General features: G+C 36.1%; 1 protein-coding gene across 1 annotated transcript in view; it reads left to right on the top strand.

The window, feature by feature from the left end:
• The first annotated feature begins 2,181 nt into the window (after positions 1–2,181).
• ERBB4 (erb-b2 receptor tyrosine kinase 4) overlaps positions 2,182–26,625 on the top strand; it is a 777,579-nt gene continuing 753,135 nt past the window's right edge. The window contains exons 1-2 of the mRNA XM_068968480.1: positions 2,182–2,236; positions 2,322–2,473. Of these exons, the coding sequence (XP_068824581.1) occupies positions 2,182–2,236; positions 2,322–2,473 (207 nt within the window). The remainder of the gene's footprint in view (positions 2,237–2,321; positions 2,474–26,625) is intronic.

The raw sequence follows: 26,625 nt of genomic DNA, 5'->3' as shown, positions 1-26,625 counted from the left end.
TCTCACATCCATACGTGACCACTGGAAAAACCATAGCCTTGACTAGACGGACCTTTGTTGGCAAAGTAATGTCTCTGATTTTCAATATGCTGTTTAGGTTGGTCATAACTTTCCTTCCAAGGAGCAAGTGTCTTTTAATTTCATGGCTGCAGTCACCATCTGCATTGTTTTTGGAGCCCCCCAAAATAAAGTCTAACACTGTTTCCACTGTTTCCCCATCTATTTCCCATGAAGTGATGGGAACAGGTGCCATGATCTTCGTTTTCTGAATGTTGAGCTTTAAGCCAACTTTTTCACTCTCCTCTTTCACTTTCATTAAGAGTCTTTTTAGTTCCTCTTCACTTTCTGCCATAAGGGTGGTGTCATCTACATATCTGAGGGTATTGATATTTCTCCTGGCAGTCTTGATTCCAGCTTGTGCTTCTTCCAGCCCAGCGTTTCTCATGATGTACTCTGCATATAAGTTAAATAAGCACGGTGACAATATACAGACTTGACTTACTCCTTTTCCTATTTGGAACTAGTCTGTAGTTCCATGTCCAATTCTAACTTTTGCTTCCTGACCTGCATATAAGTTTCCAAGGCAAACCATTCAATAAAACAGTAATTCAAGCCTATGCCCCAGCCAGTAACGCTGAAGAAGCTAAAGTTGAACGGTTCTATGAATACCTACAAGACCTTTTAGAACTAACAACCAAAAAAGATGTCCTTTTCATTATAGGGGACTGGAATGCAAAAGTAGGAAGTCAAAGAACACCTGGGGTAACAAGCAAATTTGGCCTTGAATTATGGAATGAAGCAGGGCAAAGGCTAATAGAGTTTTGCCAAGAGAACGCACTGGTCATAGCAAACACCCTCTTCCAACAACACAAGAGAAGACTCTACACATGGACATCACCAGATGGTCAACATCGAAATCAGATTGATTATATTCTTTGCAGCCAAAGATGCAGAAGCTCTATACAGTCAGCAAAAACAAGACAGGGAGCTGACTATGACTCAGATCATGAACTCATTGTCAAATTCAGACTTAAATTGAAGAAAGTAGGGAAAACTGCTAGGCCATTCAGGTATGACCTAAATCAAATCCCTTATGATTATAGAGTGGAAGTGAGAAATAGATTTAAGTGACTAGATCTGATAGATAGAGTGCCTGATGAACTATGGACGGAGGTTCATGACATTTTACAGGAGACAGGGATCAAGACCATCCCCATGGAAAAGATATGCAAAAAAGCAAAATGACTGGGGAGGACTTACAAGTAGCTGTAAAAAGAAGAGAAGTGAAAAAGCAATGGAGAAAAGGAAAGATATAAGCATCTGAATGAAGAGTCCCAAAGAATAGCAAGAAGCAATAAGAAAGCCTTCTTCAGTGATCAATGCAAAGAAATAGAGGAAAACAACAAAATAGGAAAGACTAGAGATCTCTTCAAGAACATTAGAGAAACCAAGGGAACATTTCATGCAAAGAAAGGCTCAATAAAGGACAGAAATGGGATGGACCTAACAGAAGCAGAAGATATTAAGAAGAGGTGGCAAGATTACACAGAAGAACTATACAAAAAAGATCTTCATGACCCAGATAATAACGATGGCGTGATCACTCACCTAGAGGCAGACATCCTGGAATGTGAAGTCAAGTGGGCCTTAGAAAGCATCACTATGAACAAAGCTAGTGGAGGTGATGGAATTCCAGTGAAGCTATTTCAAATCCTGAAAGATGATGCTGTGAAAGTGCTGCACTCAATATGCCAGCAAATTTGGAAAACTCAGCAGTGGCCACAGGACTGGAAAAGGTCAGTTTTCATTCCAATCCCAAAGAAAGGCAATGCCAAAGAATGCTCAAACTAGCGCACAATTGCACTCATCTCACACACTAGTAAAGAAATGCTCAAAATTCTCCAAGCCAGGCTTCAGCAGTACGTGATCCATGAATTTCCAGATGTTCAAGCTGGTTTTAGAAAAAGCAGAGGAACCTGAGATCAAATTCCCAACATCCACTGGATCATGGAAAAAGCAAGAGATTTCCAAAATAACATCTGCTTTATTTACTATGCCAGAGTCTTTGACTGTGTGAATCACAATAAACTGTACACATCTTAAGGTTATACAATGTTATGTCAATTATGATTCAGTAAAACTGTATAAAATGAAAGTGAACATATTTATCAGTGTGTGATTATGGATCTTAAAAGGATTCAAAATGTTTTAATTCAGGAAATTGGAGTAGATTGTTGTAGAGCAGAGTTGAGGGAAATATTATCATGATTCCTGTCATACAAAGTTTACATAACTTCCCATGTTTCTTCTTGTCTTGACAGTGTGTGCAGGCACAGAGAATAAGCTGAGCTCTCTCTCTGACCTGGAGCAGCAGTACCGGGCCTTGCGCAAATACTATGAGAACTGTGAGGTAGTCATGGGCAACCTGGAGATAACCAGCATCGAGCACAACCGGGACCTCTCCTTTCTGCGGGTAAAGCTGACTCTTTCTCTTCTTTTTGTGAATGGACAGTGGTGTCATAATGCATAAAGACAGACTAGCTTCTTGTATTTGATGGGTGTGCTCTCCTGCTCTGCCCAACAGAGACTATGACTATAGGCATGTAGGAGATAAGAGGTTCCAAGGCATACTCCGGGAAAGCTAGAGTGACATGCCATCATGATTGACACCCTGAATTTAGAACAAATCTTGTTGTCCTAAGACTGATGAAAGATGCTGTCAGAGTGTAGGCCATGACTTGCAGCAGGTGTGTCTTTTTCTGAATGTCAGTCAAGAGGAAAACTTTAGGTTGTGGACTAGGAGAGTCAGAGGACAAGTCAGATAAGAATTTGTAACTTTAGCTAGTAATTTCCTTTTCTGACCCTTTTTGTCACTTTGGAATTTTTAAACTATTTTATATTACCATAATGAGAGTAATACTGTTAATTTTAGAAGAAAAGTGACATGTTTTTGAAAAAAAAATTACTTAGACTATAGAAAGTCACACATAGATATATAAGTTGACATATGCATGCATGTAATTGAAGACACACGTATATGACATCACCCCGTGGTCAACAAGTCCTTTTCCAGACTTGTTTTGATTCTCATTTATCCTTACCTGTTATTCCTTGTATTAGTACTTAATGCCTGTAGTTTGTTAAGTTTTGCTTCAACTGGAAAAGTATAGGAAAATCTGAACTTCAAAGGGACTTTGACAAAGTGAGATGAGGATGTGGCATTTTGTATAACTAATAATTTATTCTTTATATAAGAATTAATAGGATATATTTTTAATAATAGCATTCCTAGAATATACTCAGTCTTATTTTCAATAATATTTACACACTTCTCAGGAGCACTGTCATTTAAATGAAAATATGAATAATGCTTTGAATTACTGATTCAATAAACTATTTAGTAGATGGTAAATTATCTACTATAAAATTAAATTATCTACTATTAATAGTAGATAAAATTATCTACTATTAAAATTACTGTGATAATTTTAATAATTCTATACTTAGACCAGAAGTAAAAAATAATGATTTTGAAATACTTTGAATGCAATAAACGTGTCTAGAAATGGTAACAACCTCAGAAAATTTATCACTTCAAAACTTAAGTAACACTATGAGACTTATGGTATCTGCTTTTAAAATGACTGTCATACTAGTATTGATATAGGGAATTTTTAAAAAATTTTATTTTATTATTTATTTATTTATTTATTTTTTTACTTTACAATATGATATAGGGAATTAAGGTGTTTCTATATTCTGTTGTTTGGTTGCTAGAACTCTAATTCTACAAGTTGTGTAGTTTGTATTAACTATGATATTTAATTACGACATCTTTGCTTATCAAGAGTAGATAGTAAAATATATCTAAATACTTGAGTGAGAAGACCTTAAAATAACAGTTTTTTTTTTTCTGGTTTGCAATATTGTTTCAAGAAATGAACAGGTACACCTATCCTAGAAAAACTTCTTTGAAGGAGTGCATATGAGTATTAGTTATTAAAATATCCTGCAGTGTTCTAATCTGTCTTGATTATTTTCAGATAAGCTGCATTCTTCAAAATCAAAATTAAAACTTGGTAGATATACTATAGATTTGTAGATTTAGTTAGAAATGCCAAGAAACTCAATGATATTATAGAAAAGGAAAACTAAGAGATGAATTCAAACACAGGGAAACTAGGTTAAAGGATCTTTTAGAACAGAATAATATAATAAAATTTTAAAAGGCAATCTGAGGTCTTAGGTTTTCTTCTTATATTTCCCTTGCTTTATATGGAACTAGATTTCACTGGCTTAACAAAAAATAGCATTAGTACTGTAAGTGAGATTCTTTAAATAATATAAAATTGTCTTGATTATTATATATTTTATAATTTTATCATTCTTAGGCTCTTTTAAGATTACAAGATAGAATAATTGAAAATTGACTTAATCTTAGAAATATGAAAGAAGCATATAAATCTTTGAGCATCATGGTCTATACTTCGATATTCTACATTTTTAGGAACTATTTTGAAGTTTAAAAAAAAGTTAGTAAAATGATCAGATTTGATAAAGAACAAAATAAGGAGGACTAAAGGTTTATACTTGGAACAAGAAATAAGTTGTCTGTTTAAAAAAGTAATTATTGGCTCCTAAGGAAGCACCTCTAAAAATTCATGTAAACTTTATACTATAAACTCATGAAAATGTCTTGGTTTTAATCTATTTAATAATAACTGTAATAGGTTTTCTTTTTGTTTTCGGCTTACTAGTGACATTGTCTTTTTTGTTTCACTTATCTTTTGTTCCTTTGGAAAATCATCATTTCTAATTGTGCTGTGTATCATTCGTTCAACAAATAGTCTTAGCCCAAAGATATAAAAGCAAGTTATCTATTGTCCTTGGCTTCAACGATACTGCAGTCTTATAGAGTGTTACAGATGTGTAATATATAGTTATTGTATGTATGAGTGTGTGTGTGTATATACATTTACATGCAAATACAAAATTTTGTAGCTGACAATACTAAAATAAGAAATCAGAGTCATAATGAAGGTTGGTCTTGTATTAATTGTACGTGCGGGTGCTGAACAAAGAAAGGAATGGGTAATTCTAAGGATTCAGGAAAGATTTCAGCTGAGATGTGTTTGAATTGAGTCATGAAAAAATGAATAGGGGCTCACAATGCAGGTGGGTGGGAGGATATTCCAGTCGGTTTGATATATAAGTTAAGGCTTAGAAAGAAGGCCCTAAGTCGGAGTCAAATGTGCACCTACTGTTACTGCTTTAGATTCTAGACATGTGCATTCAAATGAATCAAATAGTGCTCTTCCTCTCTTGGAGCTAACAGGGTAGTGTGGATAAAGATATACTGTGGGATGGAATAAAGTATTAAGTTGGAGAGATTGAGATCTTGGTAGTATAGATAAATACATAGCACCCAAATGACACCCAGCACCCAAATGGCAAACTAGCGTTTAGGGGTTAGATGAAAGCATGAAGGGAGACAGACCTCTATTAGCCCAAGAAGTGGTCCAAGGTCAAAATTCTTAAGATGTCCCATTCTCTGTTTTTTGGTGAGTTCAGTGTAAAATCATAACTGCTTATGTTCATGAGCTCTGAATCTAGGCTTGTCAGCTGAAATCTTCATACTACTGCATTGGATGAGCTATTGCTTCTAACTACACCTTAGAATATGAGAGCTTTCCATTTAACATAAAATGTAATTCATTTGTGTTCATAGTAGCTTGCTTCCTAGAAAATACATAATCTGTTCAATATTGATAACTTGCAAGAAGTAGAGTTCATGTAAAGAGAATCTATTAATAGTTATTTTATATTATGTTATCATTTCTTATAAAATTTGAATTGTATGAGTGAATTGGGAACTTTCATTAACTTATCCTATGGGTTATATAGCCCTCATATATGTTTACATATAACTGTAATGCATTGACCCACTTATAAAGGAATGCAGTTTCCCTTCTTTTAAGAATGGTGCATATCTACAATGCGTTTAGAAAAACATCATAGATAGGGATTTTGAATTCCATTTTGGAATTTATGTTGTCATTAAGAACTTAAGAAATTATCTTTGCTTTAAAAATATTCCCCATCATTATTTTCATCTCTAACTAGCGAGGTTATAGTGTTTTGTTTTTTTCCCTTGTTTTGTTTTGTATGAAACCACTCTAATGTCTGTGATTCATGAGAGCAGGTTAACCATCACTGTTTATCTCTTTTACTATCTGGATATTCAGTGTCTAGAACAGTGTCTCAAGTTTTGTAGCTTTTCAATATTTGTTGAATGGAAAAATCTGTTATCCTAAATACTTTAATAATTCTTAATTATAAATCATTATTTCATATGGAATATATTCTCTAGATGAGTTTGTGGGACTCTCCTCATGTTATTAATATTTCAGTGTGACAGCTCACAGGTCAGATGTTTGGGCATAAGACACAGGCTAGGTCAATCAGAATCAATTCCCAATGAAGATTTGGAATTGTGACAAAGAACATTGTTTTTTATCAGTTAGCTTCTTGACCACTTGGGTACCAGAACTCAGTTTTTGTCTTTGTTTTTTTGTATTTTGGTTTTTGAGTGTAAGAGCTGTGCAAACAACAGAATAGAGCCAACACACTGAATCTGACATAGAGACCAGGGAAAGAGACCACTCAGCCCAAATGAACAATGAGGGCAGCTGCCAGTCTGCTTCTGAAGATGGACTGCATCCCAGCCATTGAACCCATATGATGCCTTGGAACTTGTTAGTTACTTTGAAGTTATTTCCCCTTTTTTTCTTAAACTAGATAGGTTTGTTTTCTTTTACTGTTACTAAAATATCCTCTCTAGTATATCTCCCAAGATCTCAAGAACATCACAAAAGTGGGCCATTTAAATTGGATTGAAGATATGTCTATATATAAAACCCCCCAAAAAATAAAACTCTGTAGTGTTATGTACCTACTTGTTAATCTTTGTTAGATATATGTTATTAAAATACTTTAAAATGCATTCTTTCAAGATTATTTTATTGTATCAAACCCAATGCTTATCCCTAGATGCACCTTTTCACCTAGCTTTGTTGTAACCTTGAGCTTTTATATTTCTTTTTGGGAAAAAAAATGTAGTTGATAGTGTTTAACATTAGACCCTTGAGATACTGCATAGTTGGCTAGAAAAAGGCCCTAAAACTTATTTACTATGTATTTTATCACTGTCACAGGGTTAAGACTTATAATAGAAAACAGCAAGGCATAAAAATCACAGATTTTGCGCTATTGTCTTACACTTTGTGAACTCTCTACAACAAAACCAAGTATAGCAAGTAATGGGAATGAACTATTAGACCTTTTACCCTCATTAAAATTCTTGCCAATATCTCTCTTTTGTCATCCCATTGGTCTTCCTTGCTGCTGCCGGCATTCTGTAACTGAGAGCTTCTAACAAGATGCCTGACCTGCTAGCTTTTGTGCTTTAAATGTATTTTCTCTGTTTCATATATTGACTTTAAACAAATAAGTTTTAAGTGCCAAATAAGTGTAAAGCAATGTGATGAATGATGTAGAGTATATATAAGGACTGTTAATATCTATCTGCAACCATTGTTACAATAGGTGATTGCTTTTAATTTGTGGCTTGAATTCAGTTGTTTGTGAATTGCTTTGGAAAAGGTGTAGGTTTTTTAAATTAATTAATTTACTTTAATTGGAGAAATTACTTTACTATACTGTGGTGGATTTTGCCATACATTGACATGAATCAGCCACGGGTAGACGTGTGTCACCCCCATCCCAAACCCCGCTCCCACCTCCCACCCCATCCTGTCCCTCTGGGTTGTCCCAGTGCACCAGCTTTGAGTGCCCTATTTCATGCATTGAACTTGAACTGGTCATCTATTTCACATCTGGTAATATACATGTTTCAATGCTATTCTCTCAAATCATCCCACCCTCACTTTCTCCCACAGAGTTCAAAAGACTGTTCTTTATATATCTGTGTCTCTTTTTGCTGTCTCACATAAAGGATTGTCATTACCATCTTAACGACCAAATTGGTTTTTACCAATTTATGGTAAATGGCATTTACTATAAATTCCATATATATATATGTATTAATATAGTGTATTGGTGTTTTTCTTTCTGGCTTAATTCACTCTGTATAATAGACTCCAGCTTTATCCATCTCATTAGAACTGACTCAAATTTGTTCTTTTTAATAGCTGAGTAAAATTCCATTTTGTATATGTAATCCAAATTTCTTATCCATTCATCTGCTGATGGACACCTAGGTTGCTTCCATGTCCTGGCTATTGTAAACAGTGCTGCAGTGAACACTGGGGTACACGTGTCTCTTTCAATTCTGGCTTTCTCACTGTGTATGCCTAACAGTGGGATTCCTGGTTCATATGGCTGTTCTATTTCCAGTTTTTTTAAGGAATCTCCACACTGTTCTCCATAGCAGCTGTACTAATTTGCATACCTACCAACAGTGTAAGAGGGTTCCCTTTTCTGCACATCCTCTCCAGCATTTATTGTTTGTAGACTTTTTGATGGCAGCCATTCTGACCGGCATGAAATGGTACCTCATTGTAGTTTTGATTTGCATTTCTCTGATAATTAGTGATGTTGAGCATCTTTTCATGTGTTTGTGAACCATCTGTGTGTCTTCTTTGAAGAAATATCTGTTTAGTTATTTGGTCCATTTTTTAATTGGGTCAGGAAAACGTGTATTTTAAAAAGTGATGAAGAGATCAATTTATATAGCACTTGACCCATTGACCTGGCATATTACAATGTCCATAATTAATTAGACTTCTGTGTGCTGCTTAAATCATTTTTATTACTGAAAATGAAATAAACTAAATTGATAAGGCATCTTTTCAAAGAGCAGCATCAATATATTATTATTGGTAGCAAAAGGCAGTGACTTTGAAAAAAATATAGTTTTTAAAAAAAGATTTTAAAAGTATCTGTTCTCAGATAATGAATAACACATGTTGCAGTTGGAATGCAACAGCTTTTGGAAAAAAATCTTCTTTTATTGTATAGTTGACAGAGCTATAAAGAGTTTTATTTAATATATAAGAAATAGTGCCATCTAAAACTGTCTTTCTAAAATAAAACTCCAGGTTTATTTCTTTATAGAAATCATATAAATCATTTATTTTCCTTTACTAAAGAAAATGTCCTATTCTTAAATCCAAATATCATCTTTGTCTTTTAGTTAATCATTAATATTTTATAATGCTATGGAACTATGCTACTTTTTTATTATACACACACACACACACACACACACACACACACATATATACATTTTTCAGGTATAAGGCTGGACCTACATTACTTCATTCTGTACTTACACAGTTACTCTTCTGACTAAGGACAAATATTTGCAGAAAAGCAGATACATCTGTAGCTAACAGAATGCAAGATGGTGACTACTTCGCTGAAACCTAAGACCTTGGCTTCATTAGCATGGCTTTGATAGAATAAATCAGGGATGATGCTGAGCAATAATGAGTTTCAAGTTGCAACAAGCAATCCCGCTTTCATCTATTTCTTAGCTGTTTCCAGTAAGAGTGAACAACTAGTTGTGCTCAATATAAAATTCTGAAATATTTACATTTCGGCCTACTTCTAGCCTTAGGATGTATCTTTTATTCCCCTCTGGCAGTTCAAAGCAGATGACTAAAATTAAATCCAACTGTGTGTGGAGGGGCTTTATATTTGTTCTGTGTCGTTTCCATTCGTGTTCACTCACACTGAACTCTGCCTGGGCTAAGCTGTCGTCTGTGTAGTATGATTTAGCAAAACCCTACACTGAAAAGCTCATCCTTAAAATAGATAGTTTATAAAATACTTTATTTCTTTGAGTTAGAAAATGATTTGTTGGATAATTTTCTTAAATAGTAACTATTGGGAATTCCCTGGCAGTCCAGTGGTTAGGACTCCATGCTTTCATTGCCAAGAGCATGAGTTTGATCCCTGGGCAGGAAACTAAGATCCAGCAAGACACACATGCACAGTGAGGCTATTAAAATATATATATATATATATGTGTGTGTGTATGGAACTATTACTGCCTAATTGTGTTTGGCTTTAGATCATTAAATACCAGGTAGAATGACTTCTGTGAGATTTTGTTGAGGATATTGATTAGAAACAGAATGAGAAAAGTAGTGATATTCTAAAAGCATTAAAAGTTGGAGAGGAGAACACCATTTAATTAAATATCTGTGGCATAATAAAGGTGAGTCCACATGTATTCACATTTACCTAAAAGATAATATAAGGGTTAAGTAAAGTCGCTCACTCAGTCATGTCCGACTCTGCGACCCCATGGACTGTAGCCCACCAGGCTTCTCTGTCCATGGGATTCTCTGGGCAAGAATACTGGAGTGGGGTGCCATTTCCTTCTCCAGGGGATCTTCCCGACCCAGGGGTCAAGCCCAGGTCTCGCACATTGCAGGCAAACGCTTTAACCTCTGAGCCACCAGGGAAGCCCTAATGTAAGGGTAACAATTTCTAAATCAGCGTATCTATTTCAATTGTACACACATTTTAATTGGATTATATATTAGGGAAAACAAGCCCGAATTTAATTTTCCCTGAATAGTTTTACAAGATAAATGTGTTATATTTGTATCTCCATTAAATGGTGGACAAATAGGTGAGATTCCTATATCAAGTGTTAAAGTGAGATTCCTGTATCAAGTGTTTGTATCCTGTAATTTTTTACTCATTGAACAGAATAGTGTTTTTTTTTTTTTTTTTTCCCCTGTATCACTAGTTGGGACAGAGGGCAAGAAAAGACCATGAAGTACAACATTCAAAATATTTAGAATTAGCCCTCATTAGGTTCAAAGAAATTACACTTTCAAGAAATGCCTGTCATTTCAACAAGTATTAGAATAGGATATGATGTTCTAACTTTTTATTTAATTTCTCTTTTTGTTTGAATTTTGTGTAAAACTACATTTGTGGTAAAATAAAACATATTAGTTGTGTTTAGATGATGAAATTTTAGCTGGGAGAGATAGAGCATACTAAAAATAAAGTCTAGAAAATAGTATTTTAACATGTTTGTTGGGCCAAAGAAGACATTCTGGGTTAAATGGAATTTTTGAAGCTTTGATAGTTTCTGAAAGCTGTTTCTAAGACTGTTAAGCATACTACATATGCAATTTTGTACGTATGTATTTACAGCTGGCTTTTAAATTGAAACTTGATTTTGTACTAAATCTAATCATAGAACTTGTATTGCAATTGAAAAAGCTATATAATTTACACTTGGCCAGGAAATGTATATATATATATATTTTTATATTTCCTCAGAGGATAAATAGTGTTTAATCTGAGAATATACATTGATTCAAAATCCTGATGCTTTTTAGCAGCTCTACATGAAAAATCAAAAGATAAAATGTATTTATATTCTTACTTTGGCAGTTATATGAACATATTTTGGAAACTTTTTTCTTAATTATTTAAGTGAAACATTAAATGATATATATATATATATTCATATGTATTCGATAATTTTCTCTATGTCTTAAAAATATTAGAAATAAAATGCCATAGTATCTATAAAAAAGATATACATATTATAGAAACTGATATTTATATTTGAAGGATTTTTGGAAAATAGAAATATGAACTAGAACAGTATAGTTTATAATTCTGTTATATATGCAATTATATATTATAAATATAAATTAGTGACTATACATATATGCTAACATAAACATAAATGAGCCAGGATTTTCTAGAATAGAGTCAGATTAGTATAATATACTGGAGATGGGGGAGCCTGGTGGGCTGCCGTCTATGGGGTCGCACAGAGTCGGACACTACTAAAGTGACTTAGCAGCAGCAGCAGCAGCAGCAGCAGCATACCCTTACATAGGAGAAGGCAATGGCACCCCACTCCAGGACTCTTGCCTGGAAAATCCCATGGACGGAGGAGCCTGGTGGGCTGTAGTCCATGGGGTCACGAAGAGTCGGGCACGACTGAGCGACTTCACTTTCACTTTTCACTTTTATGCTTTGGAGAAGGAAATGGCACCCCACTCCAGTGTTCTTGCATGGAGAATCCCAGGGATAGGGGAGCCTGGTGGGCTGTCTATGGGGTCGCACAGAGTCGGAGACGACTGAAGCGACTTAGCAGCAGTAGCAGCAGTATAACATACTATCCCTATGTAATGTCTCTAAGATAATATTATTAAAAATAAATCTGTTTAATAGAAGTTTTTTAAGTCCCTAAATTGTAATACATTTTCGAGGAAAAAAATGCCCTTTTCGCAAATATACTTAAATTAAAAATGAATTTATTAAGATACTGAGCAGATGCAAAGTGTTTCTTTATATTTCGGGGGTTAAGGTATTTAAATTTGGCTTAAATGGTGAGTATAAAGAATTTATAAGCTTGTCTTAACCTTAATTAGAAAAAAATGCAAGTAACAAACCCATCTTAATCTATGATACTTAGATACTCTTTGCTCAGAAAAACTGAGTGTATAAAGGTTATTTCTTCACCTTTTTAGCAAAGACCTTGGTTCAAAGAGACAGAGCAAATGGTATTTATGTAAGTTTTAAAAACTAACTAGGGCTTCCCTGGTGGCTCAGACAGTGAAGAATTCACCTGCAATGCAGGAGTCACAGGAGACCTGGGTTTGATCCCTGGATTGAGAAGATTCCCTCGAGAAGGGAATGGCAACCCACTCTAGTATTCTTGCCTGGAGAATGTCATGGACAGAGGAGCCTGGCTGCTACAGTCCATGGGGTCGCAAAGAGTCAGACGCAACACTTCATTTCACTTCAGGGACCTTTGGCAATGGGCTACCTTTCAATTCTAAATTCCAAACAGTAGAATATAATCAAACAAGACTTTTTTAAGAAAATCATAATTATGAACATTTCATTAGCTTTATTTTTTTCTGATCCTTAAAATGTAACACTTTGTTTTCTTTCAAAAAAGACAGGTATAAACTTGAACAAATTTGTATAAGACCAAATCAATTTTAAAGATCTCTCTCTTCAGTCACATATAACAATCTAAAGTTCAAAAGTATAAAAATAAAATGTGAAAATGTTTCCATTTTAAACACTGTAGTTATTTCTTCTGATCCTTAATTTGAACCCATATGACTATATAAAATACTATGTTAAAATATATAATGAAAGTGATAAAAATTTAGGCATTTGTCTTAGTAAATTTAAGCCTCTTTGAAATCACTACTATTAAATTTCTACCTGAAATCAAAATATATAATCAAATGTTGAAGTAAATATTCTTAAACAATTTGGTGCCACATTTATTCCCCAAAAGAAAAGTGTCAATCAGGGTGCTTAGCACCCTTAGTAAGAGGTGGCTTTCGTAACTGTTGGATTTCTTCCTTCCTTCTTTGAGTCTCTGCTGCTGCTGCTACTGCTAAGTCGCTTCAGTCGTGTCCGAATCTGTGCGACCCTAGAGACGGCAGCCCACCAGGCTCCCCTGTCCCTGGGATTCTCCAGGCAAGAACACTGGAGTGGGTTGCCATTTCCTTCTCCAATGCATGAACGTGGAAAGTGAAAGTGAAGTCGCTCAGTTGTGTCCAACCCTTTGAGACCCCATGGACTGCAGCCTACCAGGCTCCTCCATCCATGGGATTTTCCAGGCAAGAGTACTGGAGAGGGGTGCCATCACCTTCTCCATCTTTGAGTCTCTAGGTGGTGACAATTAAGCTGTGCTCTGAAGATTTGACGATATATTTTTACAAAGCTTTTTTAAAGTTTCAGCTTTTGGGTGGTAGTGATTTTGTATTTTCAGAAAGGTGAAATTACAAGTCAAACGCTTTGTTGTTTTTTTAAGAGGAAATCAATAGCTAAAAATGTAAAAAGTCTGTACATAGTGAGTGAAAGTTGTTTCAACAATCAATATGGTATCTCATGGAAGCATTGGGAAGCATTCATTAAAAAAAAATTAATGAGGTATCATTGAAGCACTGGGAGGAGTTCATGAAAGAAATATAATGCGAAGTACAAGCAAATATGGACTATATGCTGAGTGGCTTTACTTTCTTTCTTAAAGCTTCCCCATCCTCTGAAGACAGTGGTAAAAATTATTTTATTCCTATATTTTCTGACCCCTGCCTATAAATCTTGTCTTCTGCTATCACTGATGGGGTAAAAAACCTATGTTCATCTTTTAATTATACCCAACTCCCTTTTTATATTCAAATCTAACACTACTGCCCTTTCATGCTCAGACTTTCTCCCCACCAGTACACATAGAAACATGTCTTTATTCCAGATCTCTTTTTAAAAATGGTTTCTTCAGGGAAGCTTTACTAACTCCCATGTCTTACTGAATTTCTCCCATTATTATATTCATAGCATCCATGCAATTTTGTGGAGAAGGCAATGGCACCCCACTCCAGTACTCTTGCCTGGAAAATCCCATGGATGGAGGAGCCTGGTGGGCTGCAGTCCATGGGGTCGCTAAGAATCAGACACGACTGAACGACTTCCCTTTCACTTTTCACGTTCATGCATTGGAGAAGGAAATGGCAACCTACTCCAGTGTTCTTGCCTGGAGAATCCCAGGGATTTAATTTCCAAGTATTTAATTTCCGTCTGTTCTCCTATATAATAAATAGCTTGAGGACAAGGGCCATATCTAGTTTGCTGAAGAATTTTAAACACTACCCAGTGTCTGTCATAGAGTGGCTGCTTAGCAAATATTTGTAAAATGAAGTGAATTCTTTTGTTCTTGATAACTTCTTTAATTAGGAAAATAAATCACCTTTTCTTTTTCTACATTATTTACTTTTCTAATTGAAGTCTCTTTCCCTAGTTTCTTTGTAGAATCTATAGTGTCTTTCATGTTATGTTCCAGGAAATGATTTGGCTAATAATAAATATACTTCCTATAGTAGAAACAGGAGAAATTTAATTTACATATGCACACTCATACACAAATACCTAATGGACAGGTAAGCAGTCCAGTTTGCTGCCTGTGCTGTGTGAAGAACAAAGCCATAGCCATCACAAGTTTAAGTATCTTCTTTATTGCCTGCCTTCAGTACCTGAGACAGTCTTCATTGACATGATACCTTATATGCAGATGCTCTTTATAAGTAAAGTCTCTATGCTTTTGTGTGCAGTTTCCTTCCTTTCTGGAATGCCTTTCCACCCTTCCCTTTGGGAAAATCACACATCTTCTAAGAATATATTATTCTTTTTTTTTTTTTTTTTTGGCCACATGGCATGAGGGAACCTAGTTCCCTGACCTGGGATCAAACCCCTGGATTGGGAGCGTGGAATCTTAGCCACTGGACCACCAGAGAAGTCCCTATTCTCATTTTGAAATGATAGAATGTAGTGACTTTTTCAGGAACATACAGCTAGCTCAACCAGCATTTTCACCCAGGTCTTTCAATTCAGACTTCAGACACTTGTCTAGCTTCTGTCTACTAGTTACCAAAGCTATTTCTTGGAGAGAAGAGGTTTTTAGAAAAATTGAAACAAAGGGAATAGATATTTATTTAAAAAAAAAAAGTAAAGCATGTTTTAAAATTCAGAACTAGGTTGATTGTGGCAGAAGATGTGCCTTGGAAGAGCCACTGTAGTTTTGACCATGAACGACCCAGGCTCAGTCAGTGCAGGTAGCTGATGAAATGAGGAAAGCCCTATAAAAAACTGTGAAGACAAATTTATCTACTTCATGATTTAGATGTTTTAATTAAAAAAAATAAGCATTCATTCAGCATATCTTTGAAAAATGAAAAGGAAGTGTTAGTCATTCAGTGTCTGACTCTATGTGACCTCATGGACTATAGCCTGCCAGACTCCTCTGTCCATGGAATTCTCCAGACAAGAATACTGGAGTGGGTAGCCATTCCCTTCTCTAGGGTATCTTCCTGACCCAGGAATCAAACCTGGGTCTCCTGCATTGCAGGCAGATTCTTTACCATCTGGGAAGCTGGTAGGGAAGCCCCAGAGCCTCCAGGGAGGCCCCAGCAGGTCTTTATGGACTGCTAATTCCTTGTAAGTTGGTGTGCTGTGTCTTACAAAGAGATATAGAGCTATAAGTTAACAGTCCCTAACCCAAACTTATTAATGCTAAAAGAGTACTTCAGGTAGTAAATGTCATAGACATTCCCAGAATCGTAATCCTGTCAAATCAAGGACTACATTTCATCCTTCTTTGTATTCCCAGTACTTAGCATACTGCTTGGCATATACACACACACCAAAGTATAAGATAAATAATGAATGACTGAATAGTATGTATTGAAATGTGTGTGGGCCAGGTGTCACAAAAATATTCATAGGAATGGTTTCCTGTTCCACATATGAGGAGTTTGGGGTTCACCATTCTGTCCCAACAACAAACAGAAAGCTTGAAGAAACTGAAAAATCAACCACTTTTCAGGGGCACCCAGTCATAGATTAGTCCCCACAATATGGTGGGTTTTACCTCCAGACCTTTAATTGAATTTCCACAGTAAATATGGGAGGGGAGGAGAAAAGGAACTATTTTAAAATGCACACCATTCTTCTTAACAAGGCTTACCCTCAGGGGAAATTAGTTAACCAGAGCCTACCCTGCTAGATGCATGCATGCATTCTAAGTGGCTTCAGCCTTGTCCAACTCTCTGTGACCCTATGGACTACAGCCTGCCAGGCTACTCTGTCCATGGGATTCTCCAGGCAAGAATAGTGAAGTGGGTAGTCATTTCCTTCTCCAGGGGATCTTCTCAATCCAGGGATCCTACTTGGGTCTTTTGTGTCTCCAGCACTGGCCAGCAGGTTCTTTACCACTGGCATCATCTGTGAAGCTAGATATTATCAGAGCCTAACTACCATGGGGAAGAGAAATACCCAACTCCACCTGACTCTAGCCATCCTGGACCTGGATTATCAAAAGGATGAGATACAAAACTGAGAAAATTTGTGAAGTTCGTAGTTCAGACCTCATCATAGGACTGATGAACACTTACTATCTCCTTACCGCATTCTAAAGAACTATTTACACCACCTCCTTTTACCTGTTACATCATGTCTAACAAGAAAAAGTTACTAGGCATACCAAAAGGCAAAAACACATACTGAAGAAGCAGACATGGCAGACATGGCATGGTTGGGCATTTTAAATAGCTATGATTGATATGCTAAGTGTTCTAGTAAATAAAGTAGACAATATACAAGAACAGATGGTCTAAGAAGAGAGATGGAAATCTTAAGAAAGAACCAAAAAGAAATGCTAGAGATAGAAAAAAAAAAAAGAAACGTGTAATGAAACTGAAGAATGTGTTTGATGGGCTTATTAGTGGATTGGACATGGATGAGGAAACAATTTCTGACCTAGAGGATACATCAGCAGAATTCTGAAAAACTGAAAAACAAGGAGAACAAAGACTGAAAAAATAGAACAGAATATGATTTCAACTGTATGACATTTTGGAAAAAGCAAAACTATGGAGACAATAAATAAACCAGTGCTTCTTGGGATGGGGGAGGGGTGCTAGGGAGAGTTAGGGAGAGATAAATAGGCAGATCATGGGGGATTTTTAGGACAGTCTAAACACTCTATATAATATTATAATGATTAGTATACTTTTGTATACTTTTTGTATGCTTTTGTATACTTTCATATACTTTAGTAATTATGTCATTATACTTTTGTCCAAATCCATGGAATATGAAGGAGCAACAGTGAATCCTAAGGTAAATTATTGACTGAGAGATTTTGATGTAATGATGTAGGTTCATCCCTTGGTTTTACAAAAAATTCTGTGAGTGATATTGGTAACAGAGGAAATTATGCATGTGTGGGTACAAGGGATATATGAGAAATCTCTCTTTCCCTCTCACTTTTGTTGTAAGCCTAAACCCCAAACAGAAAACAATAAAGTCTTTTTAAAAAGTTCATAGAGGAAATAAGACTCAAGTTAGCTCCTAAAAAATAATAAGAGTTATAAAATAATAGAGAAAATAGAGAAAGAATTCGAGGTCTACTTCCACTTGGAAAATCTCCTCCAAGTTTAATTCACTGCACAAAGGCAATGTCTAAAATAAACAAAAATAAGAACAAAATAATCGGTGACATAGAGGGAAACCTTGAGAAGTAACAGAAACCTGGAAGTGGTAGTATGTTTAGATACAAAAGGGAGATCAGGGCCCAATTGTAGTGAGCCTTTAAGACAAAGCCTGTTATGAGTGTGACAGTATTATGTGGGGAACTCAATCTTGCAGCCGTGTGGAGTTATTTCAATATCTGAAGTTTTGAGTATTAGGTTGATGAGACCCTGGACTCAATTGATGGCAGTGACAATTGAAAACATGAGCTATATTCAACAATCATTGTGAAAATAGATTTAATAGAACGTAGTGACTAACTGAATGTGGAGGTTGTGCATCAAGTAGACAAAAAGGCTCTTAAGATGTCAGCTCTGGTGCCCTATATGTGACAGATATAGAGGAAGGAGAGCCAGTTGTGGCTAAAGATATCTAGTGACAGATTTCTTGAATCTGTCAGTTTTTCAGAAGGACTTTCTTCCTGAATGGAAATGTGCCTTGCACCCCTCCTAAGGTCCACCGTCAGAACTCAGTCAAATGTCAGCTAGGTGAGTAGCCAGGGAATGGAAGTGTTAGTGAAGCATTTATCAGGATACCTTTAATTTGCAAAGACCAGGTGACTGTTGCATTGATTTCAAACTCTGTAGTTAGGTTCAGCAAATAAGAAGTTAAGCTCACCAAATGATTGGTTGTACTTAAGCCTTTGGGAACAATAACCTATTTGTCTTTCTAAGAGATGTAGCTTAGCTTAACCTTATATTTGCTGAATTTAATTATAATACATTTACAATTAATATGGGGAGCTGCATTTGCATTTCAGGAACTAATTTTCATAAAAGCATTTCTGGTGACAAAATTCACAGGGAACTCTGCTCTGGAAAGTCCCATTTTGGTTTTCCTTCTTGTCAGCTAAAGGACGATCAGATGTCAGTAGAGTGTGACTCAGTTGGGCATTTCTTGTTCTGTTTCAGTGAGGGAGTTGAAACAACATCTGTTTTCTTACTTCCCATGAAGTAGGATGTAAGGAAAGTGTGAGCACTCATGGGGTCAGTAATCCAGTGTCCTTCCTATGGAAGCAGAGGGGACAAGTTAACTAAAGGGTGCTGCAAATAAAGAGGAATATGGTAAAAGGAAAGTTGTGTTGTTTACAAAGAGATGGGCCATGTTCATAACTTGGAAGAAAAGAAGGGCAAGGAATAAATAAAATATTGGGACAAGGGGGATTTTGGTGACCTGAGAGGAAGTCAGAAGTGCAGAAATACACTAATAAGTAAAGTGAAAGTCACTCCGTCATGTTCAACTCTTTAGTCCATGGAATTCTCCAGGCCAGAATATTGGAGTGGGTTCAGTTCAGTTCAGTTCAGTCACTCAGTCGTGTCTGGCTCTTTGCAACCCCATGGACCATAGCACACTAGGCCTCCCTGTCCATCACCAACTCCTGGAGTTTACCCAAACTCATGTCCCTTGAGTTGGTGATGCCATCCAACCCATCTCATCCTCTGTTGTCCCCTTCTCCTCCTGCCTTCAAACTTGCCCAGCATCAAGGTCTTTTCAAATGAATCAGCTGCTGGAGTGGGTAGTCTTTCCCTTCTCCAGAGGATCTTCCTGACCCAGGAATCAAACCTGGGTCTCCTGCATTGCAGGTGGATTCTTTACCAACTGAGCTATCAGGGAAGCAAAGCATGTGTTAAATGGATGTCACTGTGCTTTTCACATTGCTTAGAATTTTAATCTTTTGAGTGGGAGAGCTTCACTTTAAAAAACGCTGACACCTCTGTTCAAGATTTATAAGGCACCTTTTGCCTCTGTATCTTTGTGTTTATGCACAATGTGTCTTTTTAATTGAGTGATTCTCACTGCCCCAGTGAAGTAAAGGGACACTTCTGTTTTACTGATGAGGGCACTGAGTCACAGAAAGGTTAACTGACTTGCTCAGGTCATGCATCAGTAGCTTGCAGAACTTAAGCTCAGAACATTCGAAAGACAAGAACTCATAACAAAGTGTAGCTTTATAGATAATTAAGCCCCATTAATGCCTTCTATATATTTTTTTATTATAGAAGTCATACTATATCTGTAGCTAACTGAAGAGGAAACTTTGAACCAAATTGTCACAAAATGTTCTCCAACAAAAACAGATCTAGTATTAATGATATTTAATTGTTTAACCATGCCATGTGTATAATCATGTCATGTGTATCGGCACCCTCCCTCAGGATGCATGTAAGAAAACAAAACAAACAAAAAACAATAAACATGTATCCTGCTGGCATAAATACTTCTAAAAAGATGGTCTAATGAATTGGTCAGTAAGCTGCTCAGCACTGATTAAACAACGTTTCTTAGACTACATTTGGACTGTTATGTTCAGATAAAGGCCCTAAATTTAAGGATATATTTGATTGGCTTAGACTGTGTCTAAAATAAGCAATTGGGAGAGTATGTTTCCAGAAAGCCATGTCTTAAAAGTAACAAGTGAAAGAAGTGGGTGTGTTGACCCTGGTGAGGAGAGGACTAAATGAAAACATGCTAATTGTTTTCAGATATTTGAAAGGCTCTCATAGAAAAAGGAGTGGCTTAGTTTTGAGTTGTTCCAGAAGACAAAATTAGACAGAAGTTAAAAGGAGAAAGATTTTGGCTAAAAATAAAAATTTTGTTAACAATTAGAACATTCTAACAATATAATGGGGTGCCTTGTTAGATGGGAAAAATAGACAGGAACTCTTAATTGAACACCTTGTATTCTCCAGGCACTGAGCCATTGGTACCACAAAGCAACAAGAAAGAAAAGATTAAAGAGCCTGACTTATTGTAGGCAACCAATGAATTTTAATTCTCTTATCTTCCCTAAATGTTTCTAACTTTATATTCATGATAATCCAATGACGTTGTCATTACTGTCAACATTTTGCAAAGGACATGCTTAGTCACTCGGTCATGTCCAACTCTTAGCAACACTTTGGGCTGTAGCCCACCAGGCTCCTCTGTCAATGGGATTTTTCAAGCAAGAATACTGGAGTGTGTTGCCGTTTCCCTTCTCCAGAGGATCTTCCTGAGCCAGAGATTGAACCCATGTCTTCTGTGTCTCCTGCATTGTAGGTGGATTCTTTACCTGCTGAACCATCAGGGGAGTCAAAGTTAAACAGCAAAAAGGCAGTGCGGGGGGTGGGGGTGAAGCTCAGACAGGAATCCAGATCTGTCTCCAAATCTCACATTCATTCAACTGTACAATGCTGTCTTCATCATAACATTCTGCTCTTTCCCTGGAGAATACTCGGTCAAGATTGATCAGGAAGAGAGGAACAGGATTTTGTGCATTTGGTAGAAAGTTGGTAGAAAAAAAACGCAGTCTTTTTCTTTTTGAATTTACTTGGAGATCAGTGCTGCTTTCCCTTGAAGATATTCTGTGCTGTTCAATTATACTTTGACTTCTCAATCCACAGATATTAACATTTCTAACGTGAATCTGAGTGAACTCTGGGAATAGGTGATGGACAGGGAGGCCTGGCGTGCTGCGATTCATGGGGTCGCAAAGAGTCGGGTACGACTGAGTGACTGAACTGAACTGAAATGAACCTTCCAATGATAGATTTAGCACAAGGTGTTTGGGTGTAGCTGATGTGATTCTGGAATCATAGCCTTATCCAAAATCTTCTTCTGATGTCCCTTTATAACTTTTACTTAGGTTCTATCCAATAGGGATTTGAAGAGTATTGTGGTATAGTGTAGGGAATACTATCATGACCTCTGAGCATACTACTTATCTTTCTTTAAAACTTTATTCCTTTGGTCTTAAATGCTTTTCACTTCTCAGAGTCTTTATTAAAATCCTAAGATGCTTAGGTGGTTTGTCTTGGGAGAGTTAAAACTTACTAACTACCATATCAGCTATTAGGTTTCATTTTGACTGGAGTTAGTTGACATTTCATGGATCTTTCTTGATAACAGAGTTGCTTGATGATTAATGTCTACATCTAGTCCCTAAATTGCTTTTAGGTACCCTCCAAATAAGTCAAATGCCACTCTTGTTGCTGTGCCTTTATTTTTCCCTGGTTAAAACATGTATTTGTGACTCATTTCTGCCGCAGTGCTTATTTCAAACAGTTAATGGAAAAACAGAAAACCTAGATTCTAAACTCTCTAATGGTGGGATCTAGTGCAAATTAAACTCTCTGAATTGCCTATTTCTCTTTTGTAAAATGAGTATTTTACAGCTTTGAAAGTGAAGTTGCTCAGTCGTGTCCGACTCTTTGTGACCCTGTGGACTATAGCCCACCAGGCTCCTCCATCCATGGGATTCTCCAGGCAAGAATACTGGAGTGGGTTGCCATTTCCTTCTCCAGGGGATCTTCCCGACCCAGGGATCGAACCCAGGCCTCCTGCATTGCAGGCAGACTCTTTAACCTCTGAGCCAATGTCTTCATATTTTTTGCCTTATCCACCTGAAATTGTACTCTTATTTTCTTATGAATTTTTATTTAATCTTTTTTCTACATAAATATATTTAAAAATAAAGTTAATATTACTACTGAAAATGAAATTCCATTATCTTCTGAAAAATATAAAATAATAAAACATTAATGCAAAGAAAAAAGAAAAAACACGACTGCCAAAGACTCAGAGCCTGAAGATTTCTTTTTCTCTCCTTTAGGAAAAGACAATAGCCAAGAGTTAGAGATTTGTTAACGATACAGAGATGCCATGCTGGGACTTTTTCATTGATGTGATCAGAGAGAAGAACTTTCACACAGTGTGATTCAGTGTTATTTAGTGTACTCTGTGCACCTGAAATTATCTTGTTTACCACCCTTTGGGAAGCATTGAACGCAAATGTAGATGGTCTCTAAACTTAGAGAGAGCATGATCTGACAAACTAATATGTAATGAGGCTCTAACAGGTGGAAGCTCAGTGGATTTTTTTATATTAGATTTTCCCCATGAACTTTTAAGTTTTAGGAGATTCTATTGACAGAGATATTTTGGGGCCAGTGACATTGCCAGAAGTCATCTAAATCTTATTTCTTAGGGAATTTTCTAATGGAATACTCTAGTCCCAAGTTATTTTGAGAAATGCTATATTTTTAAAAGACAAAGGATTTTGGTGTCTGATAAATTCTACTTTTTTGACCTTGAACAAATCTCTAAACCTTTTTTAGACTCAGTTTCCTCTTTGCGATAAGAATGTCATCATCCACAGAGAGAGACAAATGGGAAGTTAAAGAAGAGATAATCTATCATAGTGCCCTGTCTTTTAACAGAAGTTCAAAAATACAATTCCTTACCCAAATTTGGAGTCAAAATATTCTAGCAAAGTACTTGATTTCTGCTTTTTAAATATCATGCGTGAAAGTGAAAGTCACTCAGTTGTGTCCAACTCTTTGCCACCCCATGGGTACAGTCCGTGGAATTCTCCAAGCCAGGATACTGGGTAGCCTTTCCCTTCTCCAGGGGATCTTCCCAACCCAGGGATCAAACCCACGTCTCCCACATTGCAGGCAGATTCTTTACCAGCTGAGCCACAAGGGAGGCCCTTTTGAATATCATAGAGAATGTCAAACTGCTTTAGTGTGGCATTAGATAAGTGTTATAATGTTGTGGTTAAGTTCATGGACTCCATAGTCAATAGCATGGTTTGAGTCCACATTTATGGGCCTAGTGAACTTGGGCAAAATATTTAACTTCATCTGAAAAATGAAATTTAATAGTACCTACCTTTTGAATTGTAATGAGTTTTAAATGAATTACTACAAGCAAAGTATTAAGTACTTAATTGACCTATGTTGAACACTCCATAACTATTAAATGATTAAGAACTAACGATGTTTTAAGAAGTGAAATAATTTTTAGAGAAAAATTAAAATATCATATTAAAAAGCAAAGCAAAAAAAAAAAAAATCCTAAAGCAAACTCTTTACTGAGAGCATTACATATCAATCTTTGATACACAGGCATAGAATATAAAGAAAGTTAGTGTTCATATGTTTTCAATTGGTATTTTCACTAAGATTTAAAAAAAAAAAAAACATTGATTCACCATTCTCTTAAGCTCTATATAAGATAAGTCAGTTGCTTAATAAAACACATTTATCTTTTGGATTGTAGAAAATAGAATACTGATATGTTGAATATTTTGTTTACTTTTAGTTATATTTTTAACTAAAACTGTTGTTCTCTAAATGAAATTTATATTCAAAATGCCTCATGTATTCCTATTCTCTTTACATATTATATTATAAATGTTTATAAACTTCTAATAAGAAATTGGGTAAATTATTTGACAAATTCTTATTTATTATGCTATTTTGTAAAGAATTCCAGAATATGGATTATTGATGGGTAACTTTCAGCATACCCTAGGTTTATTTAATTTTTTTCTGAAACTTTGAAATCAAAATAGCCAAAAATAATAGTCAAAACTCAGTTTTATTTATAATTCAAGTCTCCAACTTTCCTGTTCAATAAGCACATTAAAAAAAAATTGTCATTAGAGAAAAGATGAAAGCACTGATAGAAAAAGTGAGAGGAGATAAAAGGGGGTGAAAAGGAAGAAGGAGGGGGAACTGAAAGAGAAAAAGAAGGATAAACACGGGACAGGATGTGGACAAGAGAGGCAGGCTGGTCCACAGAGGCCCCTACATGATCTTCAGTGGTGCCTTTTTGCCTAGTTTTTATTTGTACTAGAATGAAGAAGGAAATGGCAACCCACTCCAGTAGTCTTGCCTGGAGAATGGTCAGAGGAGCCTGGGTGGGCTGCAGTCCATTTTTGTCTACTTTATTTGTATTAAAGTTTTCTAAATAAGGTTTCCTTGAAAAGGGAGTCTCTGGAGTTAAAGTTTGCAAGCTTCTAAGGTCTTTATCAGCAATTCACAGTTATTTTCTTTGTTGCCTGAACATCTGGATAGTGGTGGGAAAACTCTTCACTAGCAATTCCCTACAGTATCCACCAGTGTCAAGGGAGATAGGTCTGCACAGGTCTCAGCTGTCCACCTTGGTGGACAATTAGAACTTGGGGACATTGTCAGCTTTGCTGGTCTTCAGCAACAAGTGTTGAAAACATTTGCAAACTCTGTTTCTTTGAAAACACCAATAGTTACAGAACAAATTGCCTACCCTTCGAAGTTACCTTGGGTCTTTTCTTTCTGGAGAACAACCTGATAAGGAGAGAAGAGATGAAAAGAGTAGGTGTCAGCATCTTAATTTTCCTTTAGCAAAGCAGGATTACATAAATATGTGGGTTGATGATCAGACAAACTCTAAGAATCAGTCTGTCCTTTTGATTAACATTAGTAGCTTAATATTTTATACTATTAAAATATGATACTGTGACTGTGTCTTACTTTCTGTTTCCCAGCCTTAACAGTATCACAGAATAACAAGGAATAAAGCATATATTCACTCCTTATTTAAACATATTTAATGAATTAAAATTGCCAAGGCTTGTGGCAGAGCATATGTTTCATCCATTATGATTCTGTCATCTTTTACAGATGAAAATGTAAATCAAAATTTGCATCAGACAAAAGCAATATCAATCAACAAAGTCAAGATTATTCTTTACTGTTTTCTCAGTTTATTAAAAGAAATATAAAATTTTCCTTTTTAACCTCATCTCAAACATAGATCATTATGGATCTACAGTGCTAAATAGTTATTTTCTACATATGTTTCTATCAGTTCAGTTCAGTCATTCAGTTGTGTCCAACTCTTTGTGACCCCGTGGACTGCAGCATACCAGGCCTCCTTGTCCATCACCAACACCCAGAGCTTACTCAAACTCATGTCCATTGAGTTGGTGATGCCATCCAACCATCTCATCCTCTGTCATCCCCTTTTCCTCCCGCCTTCAATCTTTCCCAGCATCAGGGTCTTTCCAAACGAGTCAGTTCTTCACATTAGGTGGCCAAAGTTTTGGAGTTTCAGCTTCAGTGTCAGTCCTTTCAACAAATATTCAAGACTGAATATTTCTAAATATTCCTTTAGGATTGACTGGTTGGATATCCCTGCAGTCCAAGGGACTCTCAAGAGTCTTCTCCAACACCATAGTTCAAAAGCATCAGTTCTTTGGTGCTTAGCTTTCTTTATAGTCCAACTCTCACATCCATACATGACTACTGGAAAAACCATAGCTTTGACTAGATGGACCTTTGTCAGCAAAGTAATGTCTCTGCTTTCTCATATGCTGTCTAGGTTGGCCATAACTTTTCTTTCAAGGAGCAAGTGTCTTTTAATTTCATGGCTGCAGTCACCATCTGCAGTGATCATGGAGCCCCCCAAAATAAAGTCTCTCATTGTTTCCATTGTTTCCCTGTCTATTTGCCATGAAGTGATGGGACCAGATGCCATGATCTTAGTTTTCTGAATGTTGAGTTGTAAGCCAACTTTTTCACTCTCCTCTTTCACTTTCATCAAAAGGCTGTTTAGTTCTTCTTTGCTATATTCATGTATTATATTTTTATAACAGAAATGGGGAAATTCAGGTGAATTGTGATGTACAATCATTTACTACTTGAACATGTATACAGCAGTGCTGGTAAATTGTGTTGCTTATTTTCAAGGTAAGTACAAAACATA

The sequence above is a fragment of the Capricornis sumatraensis genome, chromosome 3 (genome assembly GCF_032405125.1).
Source record: "Capricornis sumatraensis isolate serow.1 chromosome 3, serow.2, whole genome shotgun sequence".
NCBI lineage: Eukaryota > Metazoa > Chordata > Mammalia > Artiodactyla > Bovidae > Capricornis > Capricornis sumatraensis.
Note: the sequence above shows the minus strand (reverse complement) of the source record. Positions and strands in the feature narration are given on the sequence as shown.